Below are 24,070 nucleotides of genomic sequence, written 5' to 3' on the forward strand. Positions count from 1 at the left end.
AGTAAGGCGCCATGGTTCACCAAATAACTTTCATTACGGGGTGGGGGGAAAACAAAAACAAGAGCAAACATGCAAGACATTGTAAATAGTTAAACACCTGGGCACAAACATAAGTTAAAAAATGATGAATGTGAAACCAGAATGGGAAAAGGGATCTGGGACAACTCTGGGTGGGAGTAGGGGAGGAAGGTGGGAGAGTCACAGATCACAGGAGCCAAGGAACAGAGGGACAGAGGGATACGGCAACGGCAGGAGAGCAGCAATCACCAGCGGGAGGAGGAGGAGGGATATGATAAGGGAATACAATGAAGGGTCATGGATTGTGATAACACTAGGGGTTATTGCTGTTGTTTACTCCCCTTTTATTTTCTTGTATGATTCTTTATTCCTACCTGTCTTTTTTGGTTCGGTTGTCTTTGTGTTTATTTAGCTTTTCCAGGGTTTGAGGTGGGCCTGCCAACCAGGGAACAGAGGGCCGAAGGAAGAAGGTTGGACAGATGGTGAATGTGAGGCGGTGGAGGTACAGTTAAGGCAATGGTCTGGGAATCCCTCGGGCGAGTTAAGAGTATAAAATACATTAGCTTTAACGTTAATGATTTGAACAGAACGATGAAGAGGAAAAGAGTCTTGGCACACATTTTAAAAAATGGGATCAGATCTGGCCTTTCTCGAAGAAACACATCTAATGCTAAAGAGGGGATGGGTGGGTCAGTTAATAGCCTCCTCAAATGGCTCAAATGCAAGGAGGGGTGGTAATCCTGATAGGTAAGAGTGAAGCATGTGACTAGAGAAAAACAGAATATATCTGTCAGATATATTCTGAATCCTGGACTTTAGTTAATGTTTATCCCCACAATTTTGACAATGAAAAATTTATACAATACTTTCCTAAAATTGGCAGAGCGAAAGGAAAACATTTTGGTGGGGGAGGGGGGACTTTTACTTTCATCTGGACACTGTCTTCTATTCAAAACAACATAACTCCTACTCGAGAGTAGATTTTTTTTCCCTGGCTTCAGCCCATATAGTGGGTAGGATTATGGAGGCTGAGTACACAGCGAGGATCCTCTCACACCATTCACCCCTATTATTAACAATAGAAATGCCAGATAAGTAGGATACTGTATATAAGTGGCATCTTAATAGATTGCTGTTAAAGAACCCGGAGTTTTGTAGTTTTGTAAGAGTGCAGATAGTTATGTTCTGCGAGACCAATTGTGCCTCTACTCCGGATAAATTTCTTGTATGGGATATTCTCAACGCATACTTGAGAGGCCAGATAATTGGGTACTCTAAAATGGTACAAAAATGAGGGAGATAGACGAATTAGAACAACAGATTATTTGACTAGAAAAGGACTTCCAAAAATCAGGTTCAGAGGACCATTACAGGGCTCTAACAAGTAAGAAATTGAAGTACAATACATTATAAACATATAGTATGGAAAAGGCCATAATACAGTCAAAACAAAAATACTATGAATTGGGGGAGAGAGACCACAAAGTCTTCTCTTGGCAGCTGAGGACAGAATAGGCATCAAGGACAATCAATGTGATACAAACTTGGAGTGATGGGATCTCGTATAAACCAAAAGAGATTAATGAGACCTTAAAGAAATGTTATAATGGTCTATATATATATCAAAACTGATGGGAGGTTCTGTTAAAACCAGTGAGTTCCTGCCTAAATTAGAACTTCCAAGTTTAGACCCAGAAAAAAAAGATGGATTAGATCTTCTCTTCACAGAGGAAGAGAGAAGTAAGTCATTAGCTCACTGCAAACTAGCAAGTCTCCGGGGGGGGGAAAGGGTTTCACCTGAGTTCTATAAAGAATTTAAAGATTTATTGATGCCTCTTTACATGGAGGTGGTGAACCAGGCAATGGAGACCCAAACCTTCCCAGAATCCTTTGCGACAGCAATCATTACAACACTACTTAAAAAAGACAAGCATGTCGTCCTCTTATAGACCAATTTCTCTGTTAACACAGATTATAAAATACTGGCCAAAACCCTGGCAAATGGATTGGCAGATTGTTGAGAGGGACTTAGCTATGGCTCTGGATGCAGAAAAAGGATTTGACAGATTGGAGAGGGACTTTTTATTTAAAGTGTTGGGAAATTGTGGCTAGGGCCAACTTTTATCAATTGAGATAGGACGCTTTACCATATGCCCAAAGCTAAAGTTTTGACCAATGGACAAATTTCTCCAGTCTTCCCACTGACAAGATCAAGTAGACAGGGGTGCTCACTATCTCCACCACTGTTTGTACTAGCCATGGAACCATTAGCTGAGGCCATTTGCCATGATCCAGACATGAAAGGCTTCAAAACAGGCCAGGAAGAGCATAAAATTAATTTATTTGCCAATGATGTTCTGATATACCTGACAGACCTGGCAAACTCGTTGCCCAAACTGCGCTCATTCTGGAGGACTATGGGGAGATCACCAGGTATAAGATCAATTGGGATAAATCCAAAATCTTGCCACTTACGAAGGGGGAATTACAGTCAACATCAAGAAAATAATCAACTAAAGTGGCCACAAAATGGGATCAAATATCTAGGAGTTAGAATAGATAATAGCTCTATGGAAAAAAAATTGACCTGGGATTATAGTCTGGGCAGATTGCAAATGCCAGACTTGTAAAAAATACTATTGGGCAGCCCAGTCGAGATACATCACCTCCCTCTTTGATGGGGAAGGTGTACCATCCTAGGCACAAATCAACCTGCACGTGATAGGTGAGCAGGTAGCAGAGGACTTTATTTATAAATGGGATGCTAAATTGCTATCAGGAAAAAAAAAGCAGCATCATATTAAAACAAATAATCCTTATTTGGAATAAAATTAACTAATATGTAGGAACTGAACTGGGGCTGTCTCCAGAAACGCCCCTGACTCCAAATAGATTAATACCATTGACAGTGGGTAACAAGATCCTGGACACCTGACGTTGTAATGGCATCAGGTACGTAGAGGACTGTTACAAGCAGGGCGCTAATGTCCTTTGAGCAACTTAGGAATTAGTACAACTTATCAAATAAGACATTTCACTGTTACCTTCAGATAAGATCTTTTCTACAGGACAGATTAGGTCCAGCTATGGTCTTACCAGCATGCAGTAACATAGAAACCATGATTCAAAGGGGGAAGCACACATAAATTCATTTCAGCAAAGTATTTCTTGCCCCAAACAGAAGGTCCTAAACCCGGCCTTGACAAGTCAAGGCAGAGATGGGAGTCAGACTCGGGAATAACAATTAATGAACAGAGCTAGTCCTACCTGTGTCAGACCAGCATGCCTTCAGTCATCAATGCTGGAACAGGCTGGTACAATACAATTTTCTACACTAGCTGTACCTGAAGCCACAAAAGTTGAACAGATCCAAACCTGAATTATCAGCCCAATGTTTTAGATGTGGCACTGCATCAGGGACTTTTGTGCACGCAACCTGGACATGTGCCAAGGTGAGACCCTTTTGAGTGGAACTGGACCAAGCCCCGAGAAAAAACAAACCCACAGGTAAAGAATTCCCACAAGATCCAGAACTGCTCCTGTTGGGAAACATAATAGATGTAAGGCTTACAATGAAGCTCTCCAAATTTCAAATTCAATTTGTTATCATCGCATTGGGTGATGGTCAGGAAGTGCAACTTCTACCCGACCATTGAATGTTGGAACACAGAAATTCAGATACGAGTTCCCCTGGAGAAAATTACCTACAACCTAAGGAAACAATACAGTAACTTTTTGAAGGTCTGGCAACGCTACTTAAACTACATTGGGGTATAATTGTAGTGTGGACTGTCATGCCTATGCTATCCTCCTAATCCACCCCCCAATTGATGGGGAAGCAGAGGGGTCCATCCCATTCTAACAAGGGAAGGCCACAGAAAAAGGAGACGTGACAAACCCATAATCCCCCAAATACGTTGCATACCTTTGTTGTGAGTGTTTAGGCTATTGTGTGTAAATATAATTAGTCTGGTGTTAAGTGATCAATGTTAGGGGAGGGAGGGGAGGGGATAAAAAGAAGCACTTAAACTCTATGAGATGACTGGAATTAACAAGTATGGAATGTAAATAAATGTTAATATGGTTGATAATGATATTGGCAATTGTTGGTGTTTGAGTAGAAAAACTATAAATAAAATATTAAAAACTAGGCAGAATAAATTTAAATTTTACATTTTTTTAAATTTTTATTTTTATTTACTGCATAGTAGAAGCCATTTCCAGCCATTTAAACCCATGCCACCCAATAACACCCAAATTAACCTACAACCCTGTACAATTTGGAGGGTGGGAGGAAACTGGAGCACCTTGAGGTAACCCACACAGAAATGGGGAGAATTTACAAACTCCTTAGATTCAGGGGATGATATCAATAAAAATTTAGTCTTCCTCTCAACAAAGTCGTGAACTGATTTTTTTTCCTGCAATTACTAAATAGTCTGACAATATTTGTAGACTTTTACTTTATTCAAATTAATAAATAAAATTATATACTCAATCCCCAATGAAATCTCAAAGTTTCCTTTTAAACAAGTGTATTTATATTTGTTTCAAATTTCAATATTTGTTCACAATCTTAAATCATCATTCCTGATTCCACATTTGTCTAAGATTAAAATACATTTAAATGTTGTTCTGTATATACTCCATATCTCTCTATATGGAACTACTTAAAATAAAGGTTATAGAACCTGTTACACACCATAGAACATACATCAGCTGACAGCATTATTTACTTTTCTATGATATGAATTCAAAATAAAATGTTCCAAAATTTTATTTGAGAAATTTATTAACCTCACATTCAGGCACCATGTTTAGCAGGCAATTTATACACAAGGTCCCATCAACAATAAATGAAATGAATAACCAACAAATCTTATTTTTGTGATATCTTAAGAACAAATAGTTGATAGTCCCAGACAATGTGAAATCTCACAGTGCTTTTCAAACAGGCTCTTAATTTATTATCTCATCCAAAACATAGAAACATAGAAGATAGGAGCAGGAGTAGGTCATTCGACCCTTCGACATGACAAAAATGCAGTTATCACTCAATTCTTAAGAGTTCCTAAAGGTAAGGTTTGTATGTGCTTTTGTTCTACTTGCGTTTGAAGTTGAAACCCACATCATTCTGGCTCCAGCCAAAGCAAGTTATCAATATTTGAGTTCTTTAGGAGATAAAAAATTTTCATTGAATACTAAAAAGAACCTGCAGTGTTATTTGCATCCTTCCAGAAAAACAACTGGAGTCAACAACAAGCCAACTACACAGTAACATGTTAAATAAGAAACACCCTCTTCTGCTGAATTGGAATCTTGCCAAGAGGCGTTAGTCTGAAAATCTTTTAACAATATCAAGTATTCGAATACACGACAGGCATGAAGTTAGCACACTTAGCAGATGACAAAGTTTGATCATCATTAATAATTCACTTGCACCTCTATGTAATGTGATAAGTCTCTGAAATAGTGGGTGTTGTTCCTCCAATTTACCAGTGGCCTTGGCTTGGCGGTGCATAGGCTCATAGACAAACATGTCAATGTGGGGATGGGATATGGAATTGGGGTGTGAAGTTGGGGTGATTGGCCACTTGCAGGTCCAATCTCCATTTACCCCCTCACTCTTTCTGTTTCCCTATTTTTCTGGCTCTTTTCTTCCAGCTCTCTATTCTTTGAATTTAGAAGAATAAGAGGGGATCTTCTAGAAACATCTACAAATTATGAAAGCCATTGAGAGAATAGATGTAGGCAAGTTGTTCACATTGGTGGGGGAAAATAGAACTAGGGGATACAGCCTAAGATTCACGATAGTAGATTTTAGATGAAGATGAGGAGGAACTGCTTTTCCCATAGGGTGGTGAATTTATGGAAGCAGTGGAGGCTACCTATATTTAAGACAAGATTGGTAGGATTTTTACAGAGAAGGGGAATTAAGGGATAAAGGGAAAAAGGTAGGTAGGTAGAGAGGAGCTTATCATCAGATCAGTCATGATCTCACTGAATGGTGGAGCATGCTCGATAGCCTACTCTTGCTCTCATTTCCTATATTCTTTTGTTCCCCTTCCTCTCTTTTCAGAGAGCTACCCATCCCCCTATCTCTTATGAATAAAATAATTTTGGAGATCTGGTCCATCCGGCCCAAATACATCCATGTGACTGATGCCGTATCACTTTTCAGCTTTTTTTTCTCTTCTCCCCTCCTCTTTCTACCCCCTCCCCACTAATTTTTCAGGCGTCTGGCTGTTTTTGCCTAAACAGGAAAACCCCTGGTATCCTGAATTCAAGCAAACGACAGCCTATAACAAGTGGCAAAAAAATTGAGGAAACAAAATTTAAAAAATTTAAATAAATAACAATAATAGGTTAAAAAATAAGCAAATATAAAATTTTAAAAGTAAACCTTCTCTGAAGTAACACAAACTTTTGGTGAAGATGGGGACAAATATTCAGCCAGCGGTCATACTTTGCTCATAGCAGCTGTTTGAATAATAATTTGAATAACATTGTGTTTGCATAAATAGCATTGCCCAGAATGAAGAGCTGGTTGATGCCGCTTGCCATTTGGGTGACTTTTGAAGAGTCTCCTCATCCCTGCTCAGGAAGAGTCGCCCCTGTCAGAAGTTTTATCTGTAAACTTGGGTGGGGGGGGGGGAAATATTATCTATAATGTTATTCTTCATTTTTCAGGCAGCTCCATGGAGGGGGAGGAATCTGCAGATGCAGCGACATTTAAATGTTTTCAAAGAATGTGACTGAAAATAATGTAAAATACTTTGAGCTTTTTATATTCATGTAAGTACAGTATAGTATTTTTGTCTTTTAAACTGTTTATTCTTAATGCAGGTGTATTAGTTGGCCATTGTAAGATTAAGTCTCAAGCAACCTGAAAATACACTTATCCAGCATCTGTCAATTCACATAGGTGCCAGATACCAGGTGTTTTACTATATCTGACAAAGGGCGCAGGCTAGAAAAGTTGGTTACCTATCTTTGTTGCATAAGAAACACCAAGTTTCACCAGCACTTCTCCAAGTAATTTTTTTGACATATATCAGAAGTCCAAAAATCTGGACTGCTTGGGGATTAGGTCGGTTTGGATTTTCCAGATTCTCGGGCAATACTTTTTAAAATTAAAATTTAAGGAGGTAAATTTTTAAAGTTTATTCATTTGAAAATACAGCGTGCTTCATTTATCAAAACGAGCAGTTTTAAAGAAAAGTAAAGTGGTCACTTATTCAGAATTCAGATTTATTAGTCATGGTAATATACATGGCATCTCATACAACCCTTAGATTCCTTTCTCCTGCAGGGGCAGCAGAATTATCACTAATTGGTAGTACAATAAATTGTACATAGCATAAACAAGTAAATAAATAGGAACTGTAAACAGATAACGAGTGTAAACAAACTGACTGTTGCCACTGTGCATCGGTGACATTTACCCATGCACTCACAAAAGCTCACTAAATGTTAAAAGTTTGAGAGTTTTCGAAAAGTCCAGATTCTCGGGTGGTCAGTATTTCTCACATCCAAATTTTTAGACTATTTGATCTAGGAACTGCATTTAACTTCTTGACTGATCACCATTGCTGCAGATTTAAGTCAAGCCATAATCACTCAGGCACATACCATGATACTACTCACTCCCAATTATCTAGTTAGATTGTAATACAAGAGGACCATGATTTAAACTGAATACTCTGTATATTTTGCATATTTGTGTAATTCCTGTCTGGCTGGGATCGTTTTGTGTGTGTGTGTGTGTGTGTGTGTGTGTGTGTGTGTGTGTGTGTGTGTGTGTGTGTGTGTGTGTGTGTGTGTGTGTGTGTGTGTGTGTGTGTGTGTGTGTGTGTGTGTGTGTGTGTGTGTGTGCGCGCGAGAGCGAGAGAGAGAGAGAAAGGAACCTTCAGTCAATTCTAGGACTATTACATCCAAGGCTGTCCCCCAAGCTTGTCCTCACACCTTTCAGTTTTAAGGCCTGTCTTTACTTAAGCTTTCTGAGAAGCTGCTTCTACTGGATGACCTCTGAATCAGAGACCTTTCAACATGATGGGTGTATTAATTAGTGAAAGGCAAAAGGACTGCTTTTTGATGAGTCTCTAATGTAAACAATTCCAAAGCATTATTAAAAGTATTTTAAATCACTTTCTCTCCCACTGCCTTTTGAACTCAAACACATCAATCAACTTTGTGTTTTAAATTGGTTTGCCCCAAATCATTTGTAAAAGTACAAAAGTAGTCTCAAACTATGAAATTTATTTCCAAGAACACATTTCACAAACATGTTGAAACTTTCTAACTAGCTTTTTCAATGATATTAAGTGCAGCATCCAATTATGGTATTAATAGAAATTTGTTTTTAAATCAGAAAGTCAAAAGAAATCTGATTGGACAGTATTTGCAGTGAGAAGAGATCAGACAAACTTGAATTGTTTTCTCTGGAACACTGGAGGCTGAGAGGAGACATGATTGAATTATATAGAATTAGGAGTAGTACAGATAGGTTTGATCATCAGAGCCTTTTTTCTCAGCATGGAAATGTAAATACTAGAAGGTATTTAGTATTACTAAATGGAATTAGAAGCTGAGAAACAGCTACTTCCTATGGGCAGTGACACTGCTGAATGACCAATGAACTGTTCATATAAACTCTCCATGGCTCAACTGTTCATTTAACAATAATATTTTTTAAATTATTTGCATACATGTGCTGCACATATATTTTGTCTGCATGTGTGACATGTTTGCAATGTGTGCACCAAGGACCAGAAAATGCTGTTTTGTCAGATTGTATTTGTAGAATTGGATGATGAATAAACTTGACCTTTCTATTTTTATAATAGCTTTAGTGTCTTGAAAAATCAGGGGAAATTACCAAATCCACCATTCTATGGCTAGAGCACCAGCATGTATTAGAATATGTAGAGGAAAATGTATGTATTGACTAGAATATGTAGAGGAAAATATAGCAAAATTATTTTATGATATTTCAAAATCTGTTGAATAGCTTTTTTTTTCCAAACCAGTATCTGACAATGGGTTTAACAAGTGAAAACAAATGAAAGATTGAAAGGATCAGTGGAAATCCAATCCTGCAATCAAATATGTGAAATTCTGGAATGATAGCAAATTTCTCCAAATGCTGATCTCCACTTGTCAATAACCATGATCTTACTCATCATCTGGTAAGTGCAGATGGCCTGCTCTATAGTAAAATTAAAATACACCATTCAAAAGTTAACTGAAAGTTGCCTTTTAGCTGTGGGTAAAATGAAATGACAAGCAAACCGTTCAAAATGACAAACTCCACTTCAAGAATCTTGATCCTAATTCTATGTGCACAAGGCATGTTCAGTAATTTTTTTTTAAAAGAAGAAAATAAACTGAAATGGTCTTTCTTCTTCCCTCCACAAGGATTTGAAATATAATTAAGAAACAGAACATTGCAGAAAGTCAAAGCCTACATGGGACTCAAAGCGAATGAACTGCTGGGCGACAGCTGTCAGTTTCTTGAAAGGGCCTTTTGCTGATTTATTGGAGCGGAACTCATCTTCCACATTTTGTAAAAGTTCAAGACTGATTCAACAATTTAAAAAAAAAACACAAATTCTCTTTTTTTTGAAAGACTTGGGAGACATGCTGTACATTTATTTTAAGCAATGCAAGTGAACGACGATATAAATATATTTTAAAGGACTTTGCCACTTTAAAACCTCAGTGTTTTAACCTCATATAGTCCATATCCCATTTGAAGCTTATGGATAAGACGTTTTTAACCTCTCAAGACAAGGATTCGTAAACAGCATGAAACTGCAAGGCAAGAGTTAAAGTGATCAAATTCATTGCGAGAAAAATACCGCAACCGATTAGGAGTCGTGGGGATGGGGATGGGGGGGGGGGGGGGGTGCAATAGTTAGATGGAAACAAGGCTGCATTATTCCCCCGGGGAAAAGTACTACTAGTGACCCGAAAGTTGCAAATACTTACCCCCAAGTGCAAGCCCGGCCACAGACAGAAACGTCCCCAAAAAGAACACGGAGCTTCCGAACTTTCCCAGAAAGTCCATAACTTGATCGTAGAGTCCTTTCACACCAACTTTGTCACATTTCTGATCGCAGTCCCCGTCAATCAGAGCCCAGGTTCGCTGCTCACGCCGTACCTGCTCCGTCGCCACCGACGCACGGCGTCAAATCACGTCGCGCGTCTGTGGGGCAGAGTCCCGCCTTTTCTCATCTGCGCTTGTCAATCCGTGCCTCAGATCAGCTGGCAGCGTGCCAGAGAGTCCAGCTGCTACCCAGCGGGATGTCGTCAAGGAAATTCTGTGCCTCGTTTAAAAAAATTGAGGTCTCTCAGATTTAAAGGACCGATGACACCTGGGAGGAGTGAGAAATGTTAACAAGCACTGAGTATAAATCAAGGTGACAAATGAGTCATATCATTGAATATCATTGATATTCAATGATAGTACCTCACTGACAAAAGGCAAAGGAGGAAAAACCCAACACCCAACCCCAACCAACCAATTTTCCCTTGCAACCGCTGCAATCGTGTCTGCCTGTCCCGCATCGGACTTGTCAGCCACAAACGAGCCTGCAGCTGACGTGGACTTTTTACCCCCTCCATAAATCTTCGTCCGCGAAGCCAAGCCAAAGAAGGAGGAACACCTTAGAGTTCATAAGCTGGAAACTCATCAAGCAAGAAAGTGGCACAGAAGAGAGTCCTGAGGAATAGCAAAAAGGACTTCTTTGTCAAAACTTCATCACAGAGGTGACTGATGAGAATAAAATAGGATGTGGGCTTTGCCCCAAGTGGGGCAAGAGAAGCTTGATTGCCCAAATGAATAGGTGATTTGGGAGGTGGCACTTTGATATTTTGCTAGGCTTCCGTGCACTCAGAAGGAATGAATCTGAGATTCCAATGTGCCTTCTTAATTTTGAGCTGAGAATTGAAATGTCAGAGGGACCATTGTACTTTCTCAAAGACGCTTTGAACATATCCTTTAATCACTTCCTTTATTTTCAAACTGATAATCTCTTACCGTGACAGAACACATGGTAGAATGGCTATTTTATGATTTGTAGAATCAAGCCAATGAATGTTGTGAGTTGTCCATTGGAGATGTCTAATTGTAAGTAGGGCCCGTGGTCTGGGGGAGGGCACTGAAGTTTCTTCACTTATCGTGCCTTTGCATTTGAAGGATTTTGTAGGTATGTCCAGACTTGCATGAATTGCAGATGTGGCCTCACTTGTACTTTGCCACTGTACAGGGTTCTGGTGAGGCTGCATCTGTCATACTGTGTATGGTTTTGGTCTCCTTACTTGAGAAAGGATATACTGGCTTTGGAGGTAGTGCAGAGGAAGTTCACCAGGTTGATTCTGGAGATGAGAGGGCTAGCAGATAAGGAGAGATTGAGTCACCTGGGACTACACTTTCTGGAATTCATAAAAATTAGAAGGGATCTGATAGAAACATGTAACATCATGAAAAAGATAGATCAGATAGAGGCAGGAAAGTTGTTTCTATTGAAAAGTAAGAATAGAATTTAGAGGACATAGCCTTAGGATTTGGGTGAATAGAATTTGGATAGAAGTGAGGAGGAACTGCTTTTCCCAGAGAGTAGTAAATCTGTGAAATTCTGTGCAAGGAAGCAGTTGAGGCTTCTTTGATTAAAATATATCAAGGAAATGTGTCACAGTTATATTTTTGCCTAGTAGGTTTGTAAGGTAAAGGCAGGATGTTGTAGGTGAATCCACAGCCAGATAGCCAGATGGCCTCCCTTGCTCCAATTGCTGTTATTCTTTCCTTACTAAATATTTTAAAGAACAAGCCAATATATCTGGCCCAAATGTTAAGGTATTGTGCCCTTACAATGGATTCAAACTTCACCACTCCTATTCCTGACTGCTGCCGAATGGCTGAATTGAACTCTTCACATTGATGTAGAACCCAATTACCTATATCTTGGGCTTCTGATTCCCATATCCCCTTTTATAGTGATTGCATTCATTCCCCTGTGACTTTGCCACTGAAATTCTTCTCCATGTCTTTTTCTCTTCCCATTTCAAATATTGTGCTGCTCTCCAGAGATGACTCTTTTTCTGCACTCCCTGGGAACTTTAGATTGTCCCACACTCTGCTGCCCTTATCCCAAAATTTGGTTCTTCCTGACTAACAATAGCTCTCATACCACCTTCAAAAGGTATTCTTCTTGAGTTTAAAACTTTTACTTGCCTCAAGCCTCAAAACACCTTTGATCACTTTCTCATTTCAATCCATCAAATGGCTTGATCCTTAACTGTGTCCTTTTACACATCTATTTTCCACATTTTTCCTTGACTCCAATGAAGAAATGCACTATAAATATTGCATCTGTGAAATTTCTCAGAGCAGAAAATAGACCAAGTAATTCTACTGAGACAAGATAAAGTTTCATTTACATAAATTCTGCCACGACTTTACTTGTATAAAATGCCTTATCAAAAATGCAGTTTTACAAATTGCTAACATACATCTTCCTACACTCTTTGGGTGTTTAAGGATTAAAATTTTAACATGATTCCTTCTAAATGTGGGCTAGTTGATCGAGGCTGTTAAGTTCAGGTGGGTAGCAATTTCATAGCATTTCCTTTTGGCCATAGCAACTCATAATTAAGTGGGTGTGCTCCTTCTGTGATCTATTCCCTTTAAAACTATGAGGAGTAGGTTGTTCCCCTTGGGCTGCAAATTACAGAAACGTCAAGGTAATGGAGAACTAATTATAGTCAATAAACCTCTGCAGAATGAATATTCAGCATCTCTGAATACAATAAATAATTTTCACCAGCAAAGCTAGAATTTATTGCCAATCCCTATTTGCCCTTGAGAAGAGATGATGATCAAGGGAGTGGTCATCTTTGGAGTTGGCTGAGTCAGAGTGGAAAGGCTTTGGCTCAAGAGGCTTCAGCAAGAGGCTGAGGTGGTGCAGGAGTTGAAGAAAGAAAGGCCCACCATATTCAAGAAACAAAAAGGATTCAGCAGGTAGGCAAAGGTAAGGGCAGATTTTCCATATCATACATTTTTCCTCTAGTCATAATCAGTGGGAATGGCAGCCAAAGCTCCTCTTGTAGAACACGGTTGTCAGAGAAGCTATCAGTATCCTTGACGACTTAATCTGAGAGGTCCATACAGCTGCAGCTCCTGACAAAATGAGTTAAGAAATTGGAGCTGGAGTTCGATAACTTCGGATCATTTGGGAGACAGAAAGAGTGATAGACAGGAGTTACAGGGACACTATCAGATGCAGGAGGAGGGAAGGTGGATGACAGTCAGGAGAGGGCAAAGGAAGAGGCAGGCAGTGGAGGATACCCCTGTGGCCATTCCCCTCAATAACAAGAATCCCAATTTGGATACTTTTGTGGGGGGGGGGGGGAGGAGACAAACGAACAGGAACAAACCAAGACGATCGGGTCTCTGGCACAGAATCTGATCCTGTGGCAAAGAAGGGAAGGGTCGAGAAGGGGAAAGCTGTAGTGATAGGGGGATTCCATAGTTAGGGGGACATATTCTGTTGAAGACATCAAGTATCTCAGATGGTATGTTGCTCTCCTGGTGCCAGGTCGGAGATATCTCAGATCGAGCTCATGACATTTTGGGGGGGGGGGGGGGTGGTGAGCAGCCAGATGTTGTGATCCATGTGAGGACCAATAACATGGGTATGAAGGGTAAGGAGGTCCTGCAAGGAGTGTTCAGGTAGCTGGGCACTAGGTTGAAGGACAGGACCTCCAGGGCAGAGATATCAGGATTGCTACATGTGACACATGCTAGTGAAGTTAGAAATAGGATAATGCAGCTCAACTCATGGCTGCAGGAGGGAGGGCTTCAGGTTTCTGGATCATTGGGCTCTTTTACAAAAGGTGGGACCTGTTCCGACAGGGTGATTTGCATCTGAATTGGAGGGGTCTAACATCCTTGTGGGAAGGTTTGTTAGAGCAGCTCTGGGGGATTTAAACTAGATTTGCAAGGGGATGGGAACCAGAGTGCCAGAGCAGATGGAGAAGTGGAGGAGGAAAAGATGATGTGAAAATTGCATTCAGTGTAGAAGTCAACAGGTTGAATGTGGTGGAAATGTTCTCAGGTGCACCTATTTCAATTCAAGGAGTATTGTAGGAAGGCAGATGAGCTTAAAGCATGGATTGGCACGTGGAATTGTAACATTATGGCCATTAGTGAACATGGTTATATAATAATGTATCCAAACAACAATTAAAATCGTCTTTTAAAATATTTTCATGTGGCTCTGCTAGATTTAGAAATGGTTTTTGAATAAATTTCTCATCCTCAATATTTGAAGCATATAAATTTAGGAAAGTCCAAAATTCAGTATATATTTGACAATGTATCATTACATATCTCCCTGCAGGATCTATCACAGTATTTTGAATTTTAATTGGGAGATTTTTTTTATTAAGATCACCTCACCTCTTGCCCTAGAGTTTAACGAAGAGGATACTACATGTTCAACCCAATCTTGCTTTAATTCCAAATGTCTTTTCTTGAATAAATGTGTTTCTTGGAGAAAAGCCACATCAACTCCCATTTTTTTTAGTGTTAATATTCTCTTGCTTTTAACTGTCCTGTTTAACCCATTAATATTAAAATTAAGAAGCTTCAGTGTCTTGCTCATCTTAACAAATTATATTCAGTCCATTTCATATAGTCTCGATGACCTCCTCCCACTAATCTCCTCATTCAGCATTCTGTATGTTAGTGTACATTTCCTCTGGCAATCCAGATAAAGGAAAAAGATTAAGAAAAACAAACAAATAATAAGTAAATGCATCTTCCCAGAATTATAACTTATAAATCCTCCCCATTAGTGTTGCTTAAAAAATATACAACACCATCTCCCTCTATTTTACAGGTTGTGACCGAGAACACAAAAACACACATAATCCTGCAGTAATAGTACTAACCACACCTCCCAACTCCCTTGGTACATTGACTATATAATTTTAAATTGGTATTATACACATCTAAAATAATTTTTCAAAATAGGAATGAAAAACAAATCAAAAATATGTAGAGAGGAAGAAAGGAATAATAATTCCTATTCTTGTTTCTTCAATTATGCAAGCTTATTCTTTGCCAAATAACAATAAAAAAAGAAAATAGATTATTCCATCAAAGAAACAATTTCTTCTTGCAGTTGCACAGGAAGAGACCCCAAGCAATTTTTTCTGCCAGAATGGAATTATAGTAAAATTTATTTTAGTCTCCTGGTATAAAAGCTTTCAAAGTTGTAGGGTACATAGCACAAATCCAGATAGAATAGAATTCTATTTCCATACCATTGAAATGGGCCCTTCTGCTCTCTTGCCCCTCTCGTAGCAAGACTTGAAACTTGGTATCATAAAAATTTAATTAATACAGAGTGTGGCTTCTGATTTGGAAGAGGTTTTGCTCTTAAGAGTTCTTTCGATTTCAATTGGATTTTCAAAATTTTGCTATCCCAACACTTCTGGAATCCATTTTGAAAGAAGCAAATTGGTTCTGGACCATCTTTTCCTTCTGAAAGACTTTTTTTAAATATTATTCCTTCTGCTGAAATTTTCCAATACATTCACTTTCTCTAAAATCTTTTGATTCACTGTGATTAAACCCATGGTTGCATTTTCCATATTTGATACACTGTCCTCCACATGTTGCATATCCTCTTGCACTTTTGTTATTTTAAAAAATATTTTATTTAAAATTTTAAAATCACAATTATATTTCAATTAATAATGGATTCTAAGAAAATACATCTAATATACAAACCTAATCCCTTCCTCCCCACCACCCCCTCCTTCCGTCCCTCCCTCCCAACTACCCTCTAAAAGAAAGGAGATTATCAAATAGAAATATAAATTCAAATCAACCGCTGTGATACCAAGAACCATCACCAGGATGAGCTGTTGAGAGCTTAAATTTTCAAACCAACATGTTGTAAGTATGGGCTCCATGGTTTAAAAAAAATGATATTTATCACAAACTATAGGTTATTTTTTCAAGAGGAATACAAGATGTCAATTCAAGATGCCATCTTTACATTCCCAGATCTATATCTAACTTCCAAGTAATAGCTACACATTTCCTTGAAACAGCTAAAGCTAATTGTAAAAATTCAATTTGATACACAGTTAATCTTTATTTTAAACTGAACATCTTAATATTCCCCAACAAAAATAACATTGGGTCCAACGGAAATTTTACCTTTATTTTCTCCAAAAATAATTTGTATCCAATTGTCGGACACTAATATCAAATGAAAAACCTATCTCTCTACCACATCTAAAACATAACCCTGAAGATATTAAATTAAATCTTTTTAATTTTTGAGTTTAAATATAATTGATGAAAAAAATGATATTGTATGAATCTATATCTTTAATAATTTTAGTCATAATATCTTTACATAACATTCTACAATCATTTTGATCTATTGTTCTATCTAAATCAATTTACCACCTTGATCTTGATTTATGAATATTTGATTTGGACATTTTTCTTTGAAGTAACTTGTACATTTCTGAAATAAATTTATTTGTACCTCCTTTAGTAACCAACATTTATATTTCAGACTGTCTAGGTAATATTAAACTTTAACTTGATAATAACAAAAAGAAAATATTATTTGGAATATTATATTTTTCTTTCATTTGCTGAAAAGAAATAAAGTAATCAGCTTCAAAACAGTCTTCTATTGTTTTAATCCCCATTTGATTCCATATCTTTAAAAATTGATTATTAATAGTAAAAAGAGAGTTTATTTTGATATAAGGTATTTTATGTGAAATCAAACTTTCCCACCTATCTCATAATCTATTTTATTCCATAATTCAATTAAATGCAATATAGATGAGTCTTTATTACCAATTAATAATTTTGTGCTCCATTTATAAATAAATTCTTGTATAAAATTTTAATCTATTTTAGTTAATTCTATCTTAGCCCATGTTAAAGATTTATCTAATAAATTTCAATTGAACAGCCTTATAATAATTTTGAAAATATGGTATTTGTCAACCTCCTATTTAAATTTCCAAATTAATTTCTCCAAACATTTTCTTGTATCTATCTGCTACAAGCTATGGCTCTGTGGAGCCTATAGGTTATAGCTATAGCTCAGAAAGAACACACTGTTCCCAGAACGAATGACACGAACCCCAGTTGAGAGTAGTTAACACTGAGCTTTATTGGGCTCACAGTCCTGCTTTTATTCTCAAGATGAGGGGCATGGGCAAAGCCCCCTCAGCATTGATTGGTGCATTTCCTTGATAGGCCAGTTCGGCTCCTTTTGTTGTGGCCAATTGGAGGGCAGTGCTGTGGGCCTTGTGCACCCTGCTGAATTGCCATGTTCATACTTCATTTTGTGAGGCACCCTGAGGGGACTGCGAGGGGCTGCCATAAAACCAGGAACTGGTATTTGAAATGCTCTTATTCTTGGGAGACCAGCCTCTTTTGTGGGGGGTGGAGGTAAAGAGGAGGGTGGTCAATCGCTGTGTAATGTCCAAATGGGCTGGTTTCAACCTGTCAATGGTAAAAGTCTCCTCTTGGCCTCTGATGTCAATTACACAAGTTGAACTTTTGTGCTGGATGACGTGGTATGGACCCTCAGAGTCACTGCAACGGGGGTCTGTGCGCTCCACATTTTACGAAAATGTGTGAAGTTCTGAAAATCTTTGGGGACAAATATGTGTTGCTGGCTGTGGGCTTTGGGTGGTAAAAGGGCCAGGGTTCCCAACTGCTTACAGAGGCGTGTTAGCGCTTCCCTGGAGGGGCTCTTCGGTTTCCCTTTAAGTGTCCTGGAATTTACCCAGGATGACCAACGGCATCCCTTACAACATTTTGGCAGATGAGACTTCCAAATCCTCTTTCGGCATGGTTCAGATGCCTAAGAGGACCTCGGGCAACTCATCAATCCAGTTAGGCCCAGGTGGTCAGGCCATCAGGGCCTGACAGTTCTCTGCACCCCACCACTGATGATAATGACAGTATTGCTCACTGGGAATGTCCATTGTCCTCGTGGCTTGTCATTCAGTTGATCTGAGTCTGTTTCCCACTTGGCCAGCAAGTCCACTTGCTCCGCTACCTTTCATGCATTGCTGAAGTCATCTCCCTGGACCATCATCTGGATGTTTTGTGATAGCCTTCCAAGAACAGTTCCCTGAATAGCAAGCAGGGGACATGGCCATCATATAGAGCGAGCACATTACCCATTTGGTTGGAATGGGGCCCTGTCCCACAAAATGTCCATATACAGCAGATGGGCTTACACGAGTGCACTCAGACAGCCTAAAGTGCAGATTAAAAGCTTTCAGATGGCATAATTACTTGCCTTCCTGTGACAGGTTTTTCAAGAAATCTGATCTTTGTGGCTGTGGCTTGTTCAAGGGTGCCCAACATGTGGTAGTGATGGGTGTCATTGGAGGTGATCTTCCTCAGAGCAAACTGTTCCTCAATTTGCTGGAATCATACTTAGGGCTGGACTGCCAAGAAGATTAGCAGTTTCAATGACAGCATGTTGATTGAAGAATCTACCTCCATCACTAGGTCCAGATATCATCTGGACCGTCAGTGTCACCATTGTGGCTAGCTGCTACAAGCTATAGCTTTGTGGAGCCTATAGTGCAGGTTAGCTCAGAAAGACCATGCTGTTCCCAGAAAGAATGATACATCCAGATGAATGTAGTTAACACTGAGCTTTATTGGGCTCACAGCCTTGCTTTTATTCTGAAGCTGAGGGGTGTGGTCAAAGCCACCTCAGCACTGATTGGTGCATTTGCGATCCGCTTTTCTTGATAGACCAGTTAAGCTCCTTTAGTTGTGGCCAATTGGAGGACAGTGCTGCAGGCCTCATGCAGCCTGCTGCATTTTCATGTTCATCCTTCATTTTGTGTGGCACATATTGAGTCCTTGGAAAAATATTCATTTTAATACAATTCACTCTACCTATTAAAGTTATAGATAAATCATTCCATTTATTGAAATCCTCTTTAATTTTATTAAACAATGGTAAATAATTCAATGTATAAATTATCCAAACTTTTATCAATTTTAATACCTAGATATTTAATTCCCTTATCTAAACATCTAAATTGGACAATCTGTTTACATTGATTATAATTGCTCCTCAATCAATGGCATAATTTCACTTTTATTCCAATTAATTTTATAACCTGATATTTCACCATATTCTTTTAATCTCATATACAATGAACACAAAGAATTTGCAGGATCTTCTGAGAAATATGAATTAATCTAATTAGTTTAGCAATATTAACTGCAGAATATAGTTTTTTAAACAAATCAAAATGGATCTAAATGAATTAAATTCAGTAATTTTTGCTAAAACTTTAGCTACAATTTTATTATCAACATTTAATAATGTAATTGGTCTATTAAGATTCAGTCTTTAACAAATCTCTATCTTTCTTAGATATTACTCTTGTAATTGCATGAGAAAAGGACTCCAGTAAAGAATGGATTTCACCTGCTTGTTTCAATACCTCCATATATGGAGGAATTAACAAATTTTTTAATTTTTTATAAAATTCAGATGGAAAACCATCTTGACCTGGAGACTTAACATTTTTCATAGTATTAAGAGCATTAATAATGTATTTAACCTCAAATGGGAATCTGAATCTTCACAATCTTGGCAATTTAAAGAAGGAAGATGAACTTCAGATAAAAAAATGAGTAATCTTTACCTCATCATTATTAGATTGAGATGTATATAAATTAGAATAAAAATCTCTAAAATAATCATTTATATCTTGAGGTTTATAAGTAATTTTTGAATTTCTTTTAATAGTATAAATAGTTCTTGAAGTCTTCAATTGCTAAGCCAATACCTTATGAGCTCTCTCTCCCAATTAATCATATTTCTGTCTCCTTCTCTCAATTAATTTCTCTATTCTATAAGTTTGTATCAAATTATAATACATTTTCTTATTTATTAAATCTGTCTTTTTCCTATCAGACATTTCTTTCTGCAAATTTTTTTCTAAATTCTCTATTTCTTTTTTCCAATTTATCTACTTTAAGATAATCTTCTTTAATTTTAGTAGAATAACATTATTTAACCTCTCAAATATGCTTTTAAAGCATTCCATAAAATAAATTTATTATTAACTAAATCAATATTAATATCTAAATATTCCTGAATTTGATTTCTTATATAATTACAAACATCAACATTTCTTAACAATGAAGAATTAAACCTCCATCTATAAACTGAATTAATGTTTTCAGAACCTAAACATGAAATCAATAGAGGTGAATGATCTAATAAAATCATAGTCTTATATTCTGCATGCATAATTCATCCTTGTAATTGAGCTGAAATTAAGAAAAAAATCTATTCTAGAATAAGAATCAAACTTAAAAGAATAAAATATTCTTTCTCTTGATTGAATCCATTTACAATATAAGTTACAAAATTTAAATTATTTACTGCCATACTTTAAATCTAAGAATGAATAGCTCTCGCCACTTGTCCTGGCAGGTCACAGCAGTTTCTAAAAATAAGTAACATCTCCTAATGAAAGAAAGTAAGAAACCCTAAATTAATTTTCCCTTTCACTTGCAGATCTTCTTCTAGACTCCAAATCATCATCGTCTGGTGCTGAAGTAGAAGTTCATGATCTCCATGGCATGCACAATGCAGCTTCAGGTTCTCCAATGATGCCATCTGTCCCCAGCTTCAGGTGAGCAGCATTGGTGGACATCCCTTCAAGAGGATCACTCACCCAGGGAGCTGTCCAAGTGCTAGCTCCCTGCTTCATTGTCGAGGAAAGTCTCTCTCCTCTTCTCGTCTTCTTTTCTTGTCAGGCTCCAGGTAAGGCTGCAGCAGTTTTATCTTTCTTATGAGGCATTCTTATTATAAATCTGTTTAGATGTGTTTTAAGAAGGTTAAGTAATTTATAACCTTTATTAGCACTTTTAAAACTAATTAACCAAGAGAGTTTGGACTTCATAAGCTAACCCTACAGCATTACATAATGTCCCCCCCATCATATACATTCTTCACACCAGGTATAGACATAAAAATATCAATACAATATGGTCTGATTGCAGTAAGGAAATCCAAAAGCAGTCGTGACAGGTTTTCTAACTTTGGAAGGCAATCAGAAAGGAAAATTCAATGGAGAAGTGAAGAGTTGACTTTTTTTTGCGTTGAAACCCATCAATTAAACCATTGTTCTAGTTTTGATGAAGGGTCTCTTGTGCCTCAAAGGAAATTACTTCAAAAAGGTTCTTGTGTCTCGAAGGAAATTACTTCAAAAAGGCTAGTGAAATCAAATTAAGATACGAGATTTAAAAAAAAGCAAAGGCACGGAATCTTGGGAAGCCAACAAGGTTCTGAGCTCATGGTATTTATTAATGAACCAAGTTCATTGTGTTGTTGGTAAGGATTGTTCATTTTTGTCTTCAGTTTGATGTGAACTATTTTATGTTCACAGTTGACTTAAGAAATATGGTGTTTAAGAATATGTAACATAATGTTTTCACAATCATACATGAAATTAAGTTGAAGCAACAATTGAAGCAAAGGATGAGAGACCAGATGTGCCCGAAGCCTTTCTGAACAGAGTTAAATTGGAAATGTACTTCCCCCTACAGGTGATCATTCAAATATGATGAAATGCAATACAGGCAGTCCCCTGGGTTAAAAATGAGTTCCATTAGCTAGATTTATCTTTAACTCGAATTTTTATTTAAGTCAGAACAAGTACATACAATCCTTATTTAGTGTCGGTTAGTCAAATGTTTATCTTATATACTATACTATATATAGCATATATTTTATGTTTCTATGCATGTGAAATGCTTAACAAACACTTCCAAATACACTACAACATCTTAAACTGAATGATACAGTACTTATTTGGATGATATAGGAGGAAATGATGGAGAATTGGCTTCTGTTGGAGAGGATGGACCTGGTACTGGAGAGTTAGGGTTTGAATTTTTTCCATGTGAAACTTGGAGGTGAATAGATTTTTATTGGTAATAAGTGAATGTTGTTTATTTAAGAAAATATTTGTCTAATGTAGTTTAACGCTAACCCTGATGTGTTGTTTAATGGTTTGGAAACTCCCTGGTCTGCTGGATCAGAGTAGAGAAAACCAGATTCCCATCAGTGTAAGGCAGCGTGCTGAGGGATAGTGCAGGGAGCCCAATCACAATGGGGACAGCAATAACTTTCAACACAGTCACTTAACTCTCTCTATTCCACAGCTCAGTGCCCATACAAACTGGCATTGTTCAGTGGTTTGGAAACTCGCTGGTCTGCCTCTAACCTAGGGGTTCCCTTCCATACAAACTGGCATTGTTCAGTGGTTTGGGAACAACTTTCGAAGAAGTCCCACAAGATTTGGCACATTAGTGAATACAAGTGTAATGAGGAAAATTACTGGTTGCCTCACACAGCCTGGTTTGAAAATGTGAATGCTCAGGAACAAAGAAAGCTACAGATGTCAAACCCAAGTTCATCACAACCACTGACCTCACATCCATGGAAGACATATATATGAGACACTGCCTCAAGAAGGCAGCCAGCATCTTTAAGGATACCCATCACCCTGGTCACTCTCTTCTTACTGTTCCCTTCTGGCAATAGATGTAGAAACCTGAAGACCAGCATTTCTTGATTCAAGAACAGTTCTTTTCCCTAACGGCTATTTGGCTCTTGGACTGCTCCATACTACCCTTTTTTTTTTAAACTTTATTTAAGATTTTATAACATGAATAAGATATAAGATTACATTTAAAAAAAATTAAAAATGAAATAATGAAATTACAATACAACATCAGTAATCTAAACAAACTATACCCCCCCAATAATTACACAACATTAATAAACCAACTCAAATTAATCCAACCCCCCCTCCTTCTCCCCCCCCACAATAAAGAGTGAAGGATTAATAAGATTAGTAATATATGTAAAAGAAAAAATACCCACTTACAAAAAAAAACAAAAATATTAAACAATAATCAATTCTTAAAAAAGAATTGTAGCATGAGAAGAAAAGATTTTAAAAAACTTTCTCTATAAAATAAACCTTCACCAAATATCAACTAACTTCACATCTATCATCATATTAGTCACATGAACCACCATCTTAAAACAAAATCCAAACCTCATTAAGCATTGTACAATTCAATTTTAGTACTCTTCCACTATTTTTCCCTTTTGCTCTTGAATACTTATCCAATAAAAGCCCCAATACCACATTTAAATATCCCGAATCATTACTTTAAAATTCAATATCCAAATAATGAAAACACATCTACAACAAAAACTATATCTTCAACAAATGGAGCATAAACAACAAACAAAATTCAAGCCTTATTAAGAATTGTACAATTCAATTTATAACTTTCACCATTATTCCCTTCGTTCTGTAACTAAGATAATAAAATAATTTACACCAGAATTACCACTCCTTTCACCTTAAAGTTAAATAAAAAATAAAAAGCTTATCCATCCCATTCAGATTTAAATTTCAAATATTCTTTATCTACTAAATAAACTTTACAAAAAAAACCACATCAACTTTTAATTTTTTAAACAAGCAAATACTTTCTTATACTTAATAAAATTATTAAAACCGTATGTATTAAAAAACAAATTTAAATTTAAACATTACTTAAAAGAACACACAAAAAAAGAGAAAGAAAAAAAAAGGAAAAAAATAGAGAATGAAAAAAAAACACTCCCTCCCTTTATCCCCTCCTAAAACTACAAAAAAAATATATAAAAAATTTAAAAAAAAATAATAAAAAAAACCTTCACTCCTCAATCCAAAAATCAATAAGAAAAAAAAAACCAGGCAGGAGGCAACTGCTACCTCCTCCTGGGTCAACCGCTCATTGCGGTAACTCTCATACAATATCGGGTGTGAGATAACTCACACGTAGCTGATGACTTCTGGAAAATAGTGCCCACCCAGCTCCCTCTCTCAACTCACGTTTCACATAAACTATCATCATTATTTAAAATTTTCTCAAAAAGAGAAAAAA

At 37.3% G+C, this 24,070-nt stretch overlaps 1 protein-coding gene and 1 long non-coding RNA gene across 2 annotated transcripts in view; one reads left to right on the forward strand and one right to left on the reverse strand.

Annotated features, from left to right (window-relative positions):
* The window catches only part of cspg4ba (chondroitin sulfate proteoglycan 4ba), a 121,382-nt gene extending 111,229 nt beyond the window's left edge, over positions 1–10,153 (reverse strand). Inside the window, exon 1 of the mRNA XM_069924347.1 lies at positions 10,009–10,153. Coding sequence (XP_069780448.1) covers positions 10,009–10,087 — 79 coding nt within the window. The 5' untranslated portion in view covers positions 10,088–10,153. The remainder of the gene's footprint in view (positions 1–10,008) is intronic.
* A 178-nt stretch (positions 10,154–10,331) lies between these two features.
* LOC138756145 (uncharacterized) overlaps positions 10,332–24,070 on the forward strand; it is a 63,691-nt gene continuing 49,952 nt past the window's right edge. The window contains exons 1-2 of the long non-coding RNA XR_011352799.1: positions 10,332–10,788; positions 20,634–20,882. This is a non-coding gene — a long non-coding RNA (uncharacterized lncRNA). The remainder of the gene's footprint in view (positions 10,789–20,633; positions 20,883–24,070) is intronic.

The sequence above is a fragment of the Narcine bancroftii genome, chromosome 3, assembly GCF_036971445.1.
Source record: "Narcine bancroftii isolate sNarBan1 chromosome 3, sNarBan1.hap1, whole genome shotgun sequence".
Classification (NCBI taxonomy): Eukaryota; Metazoa; Chordata; class Chondrichthyes; order Torpediniformes; family Narcinidae; genus Narcine; species Narcine bancroftii.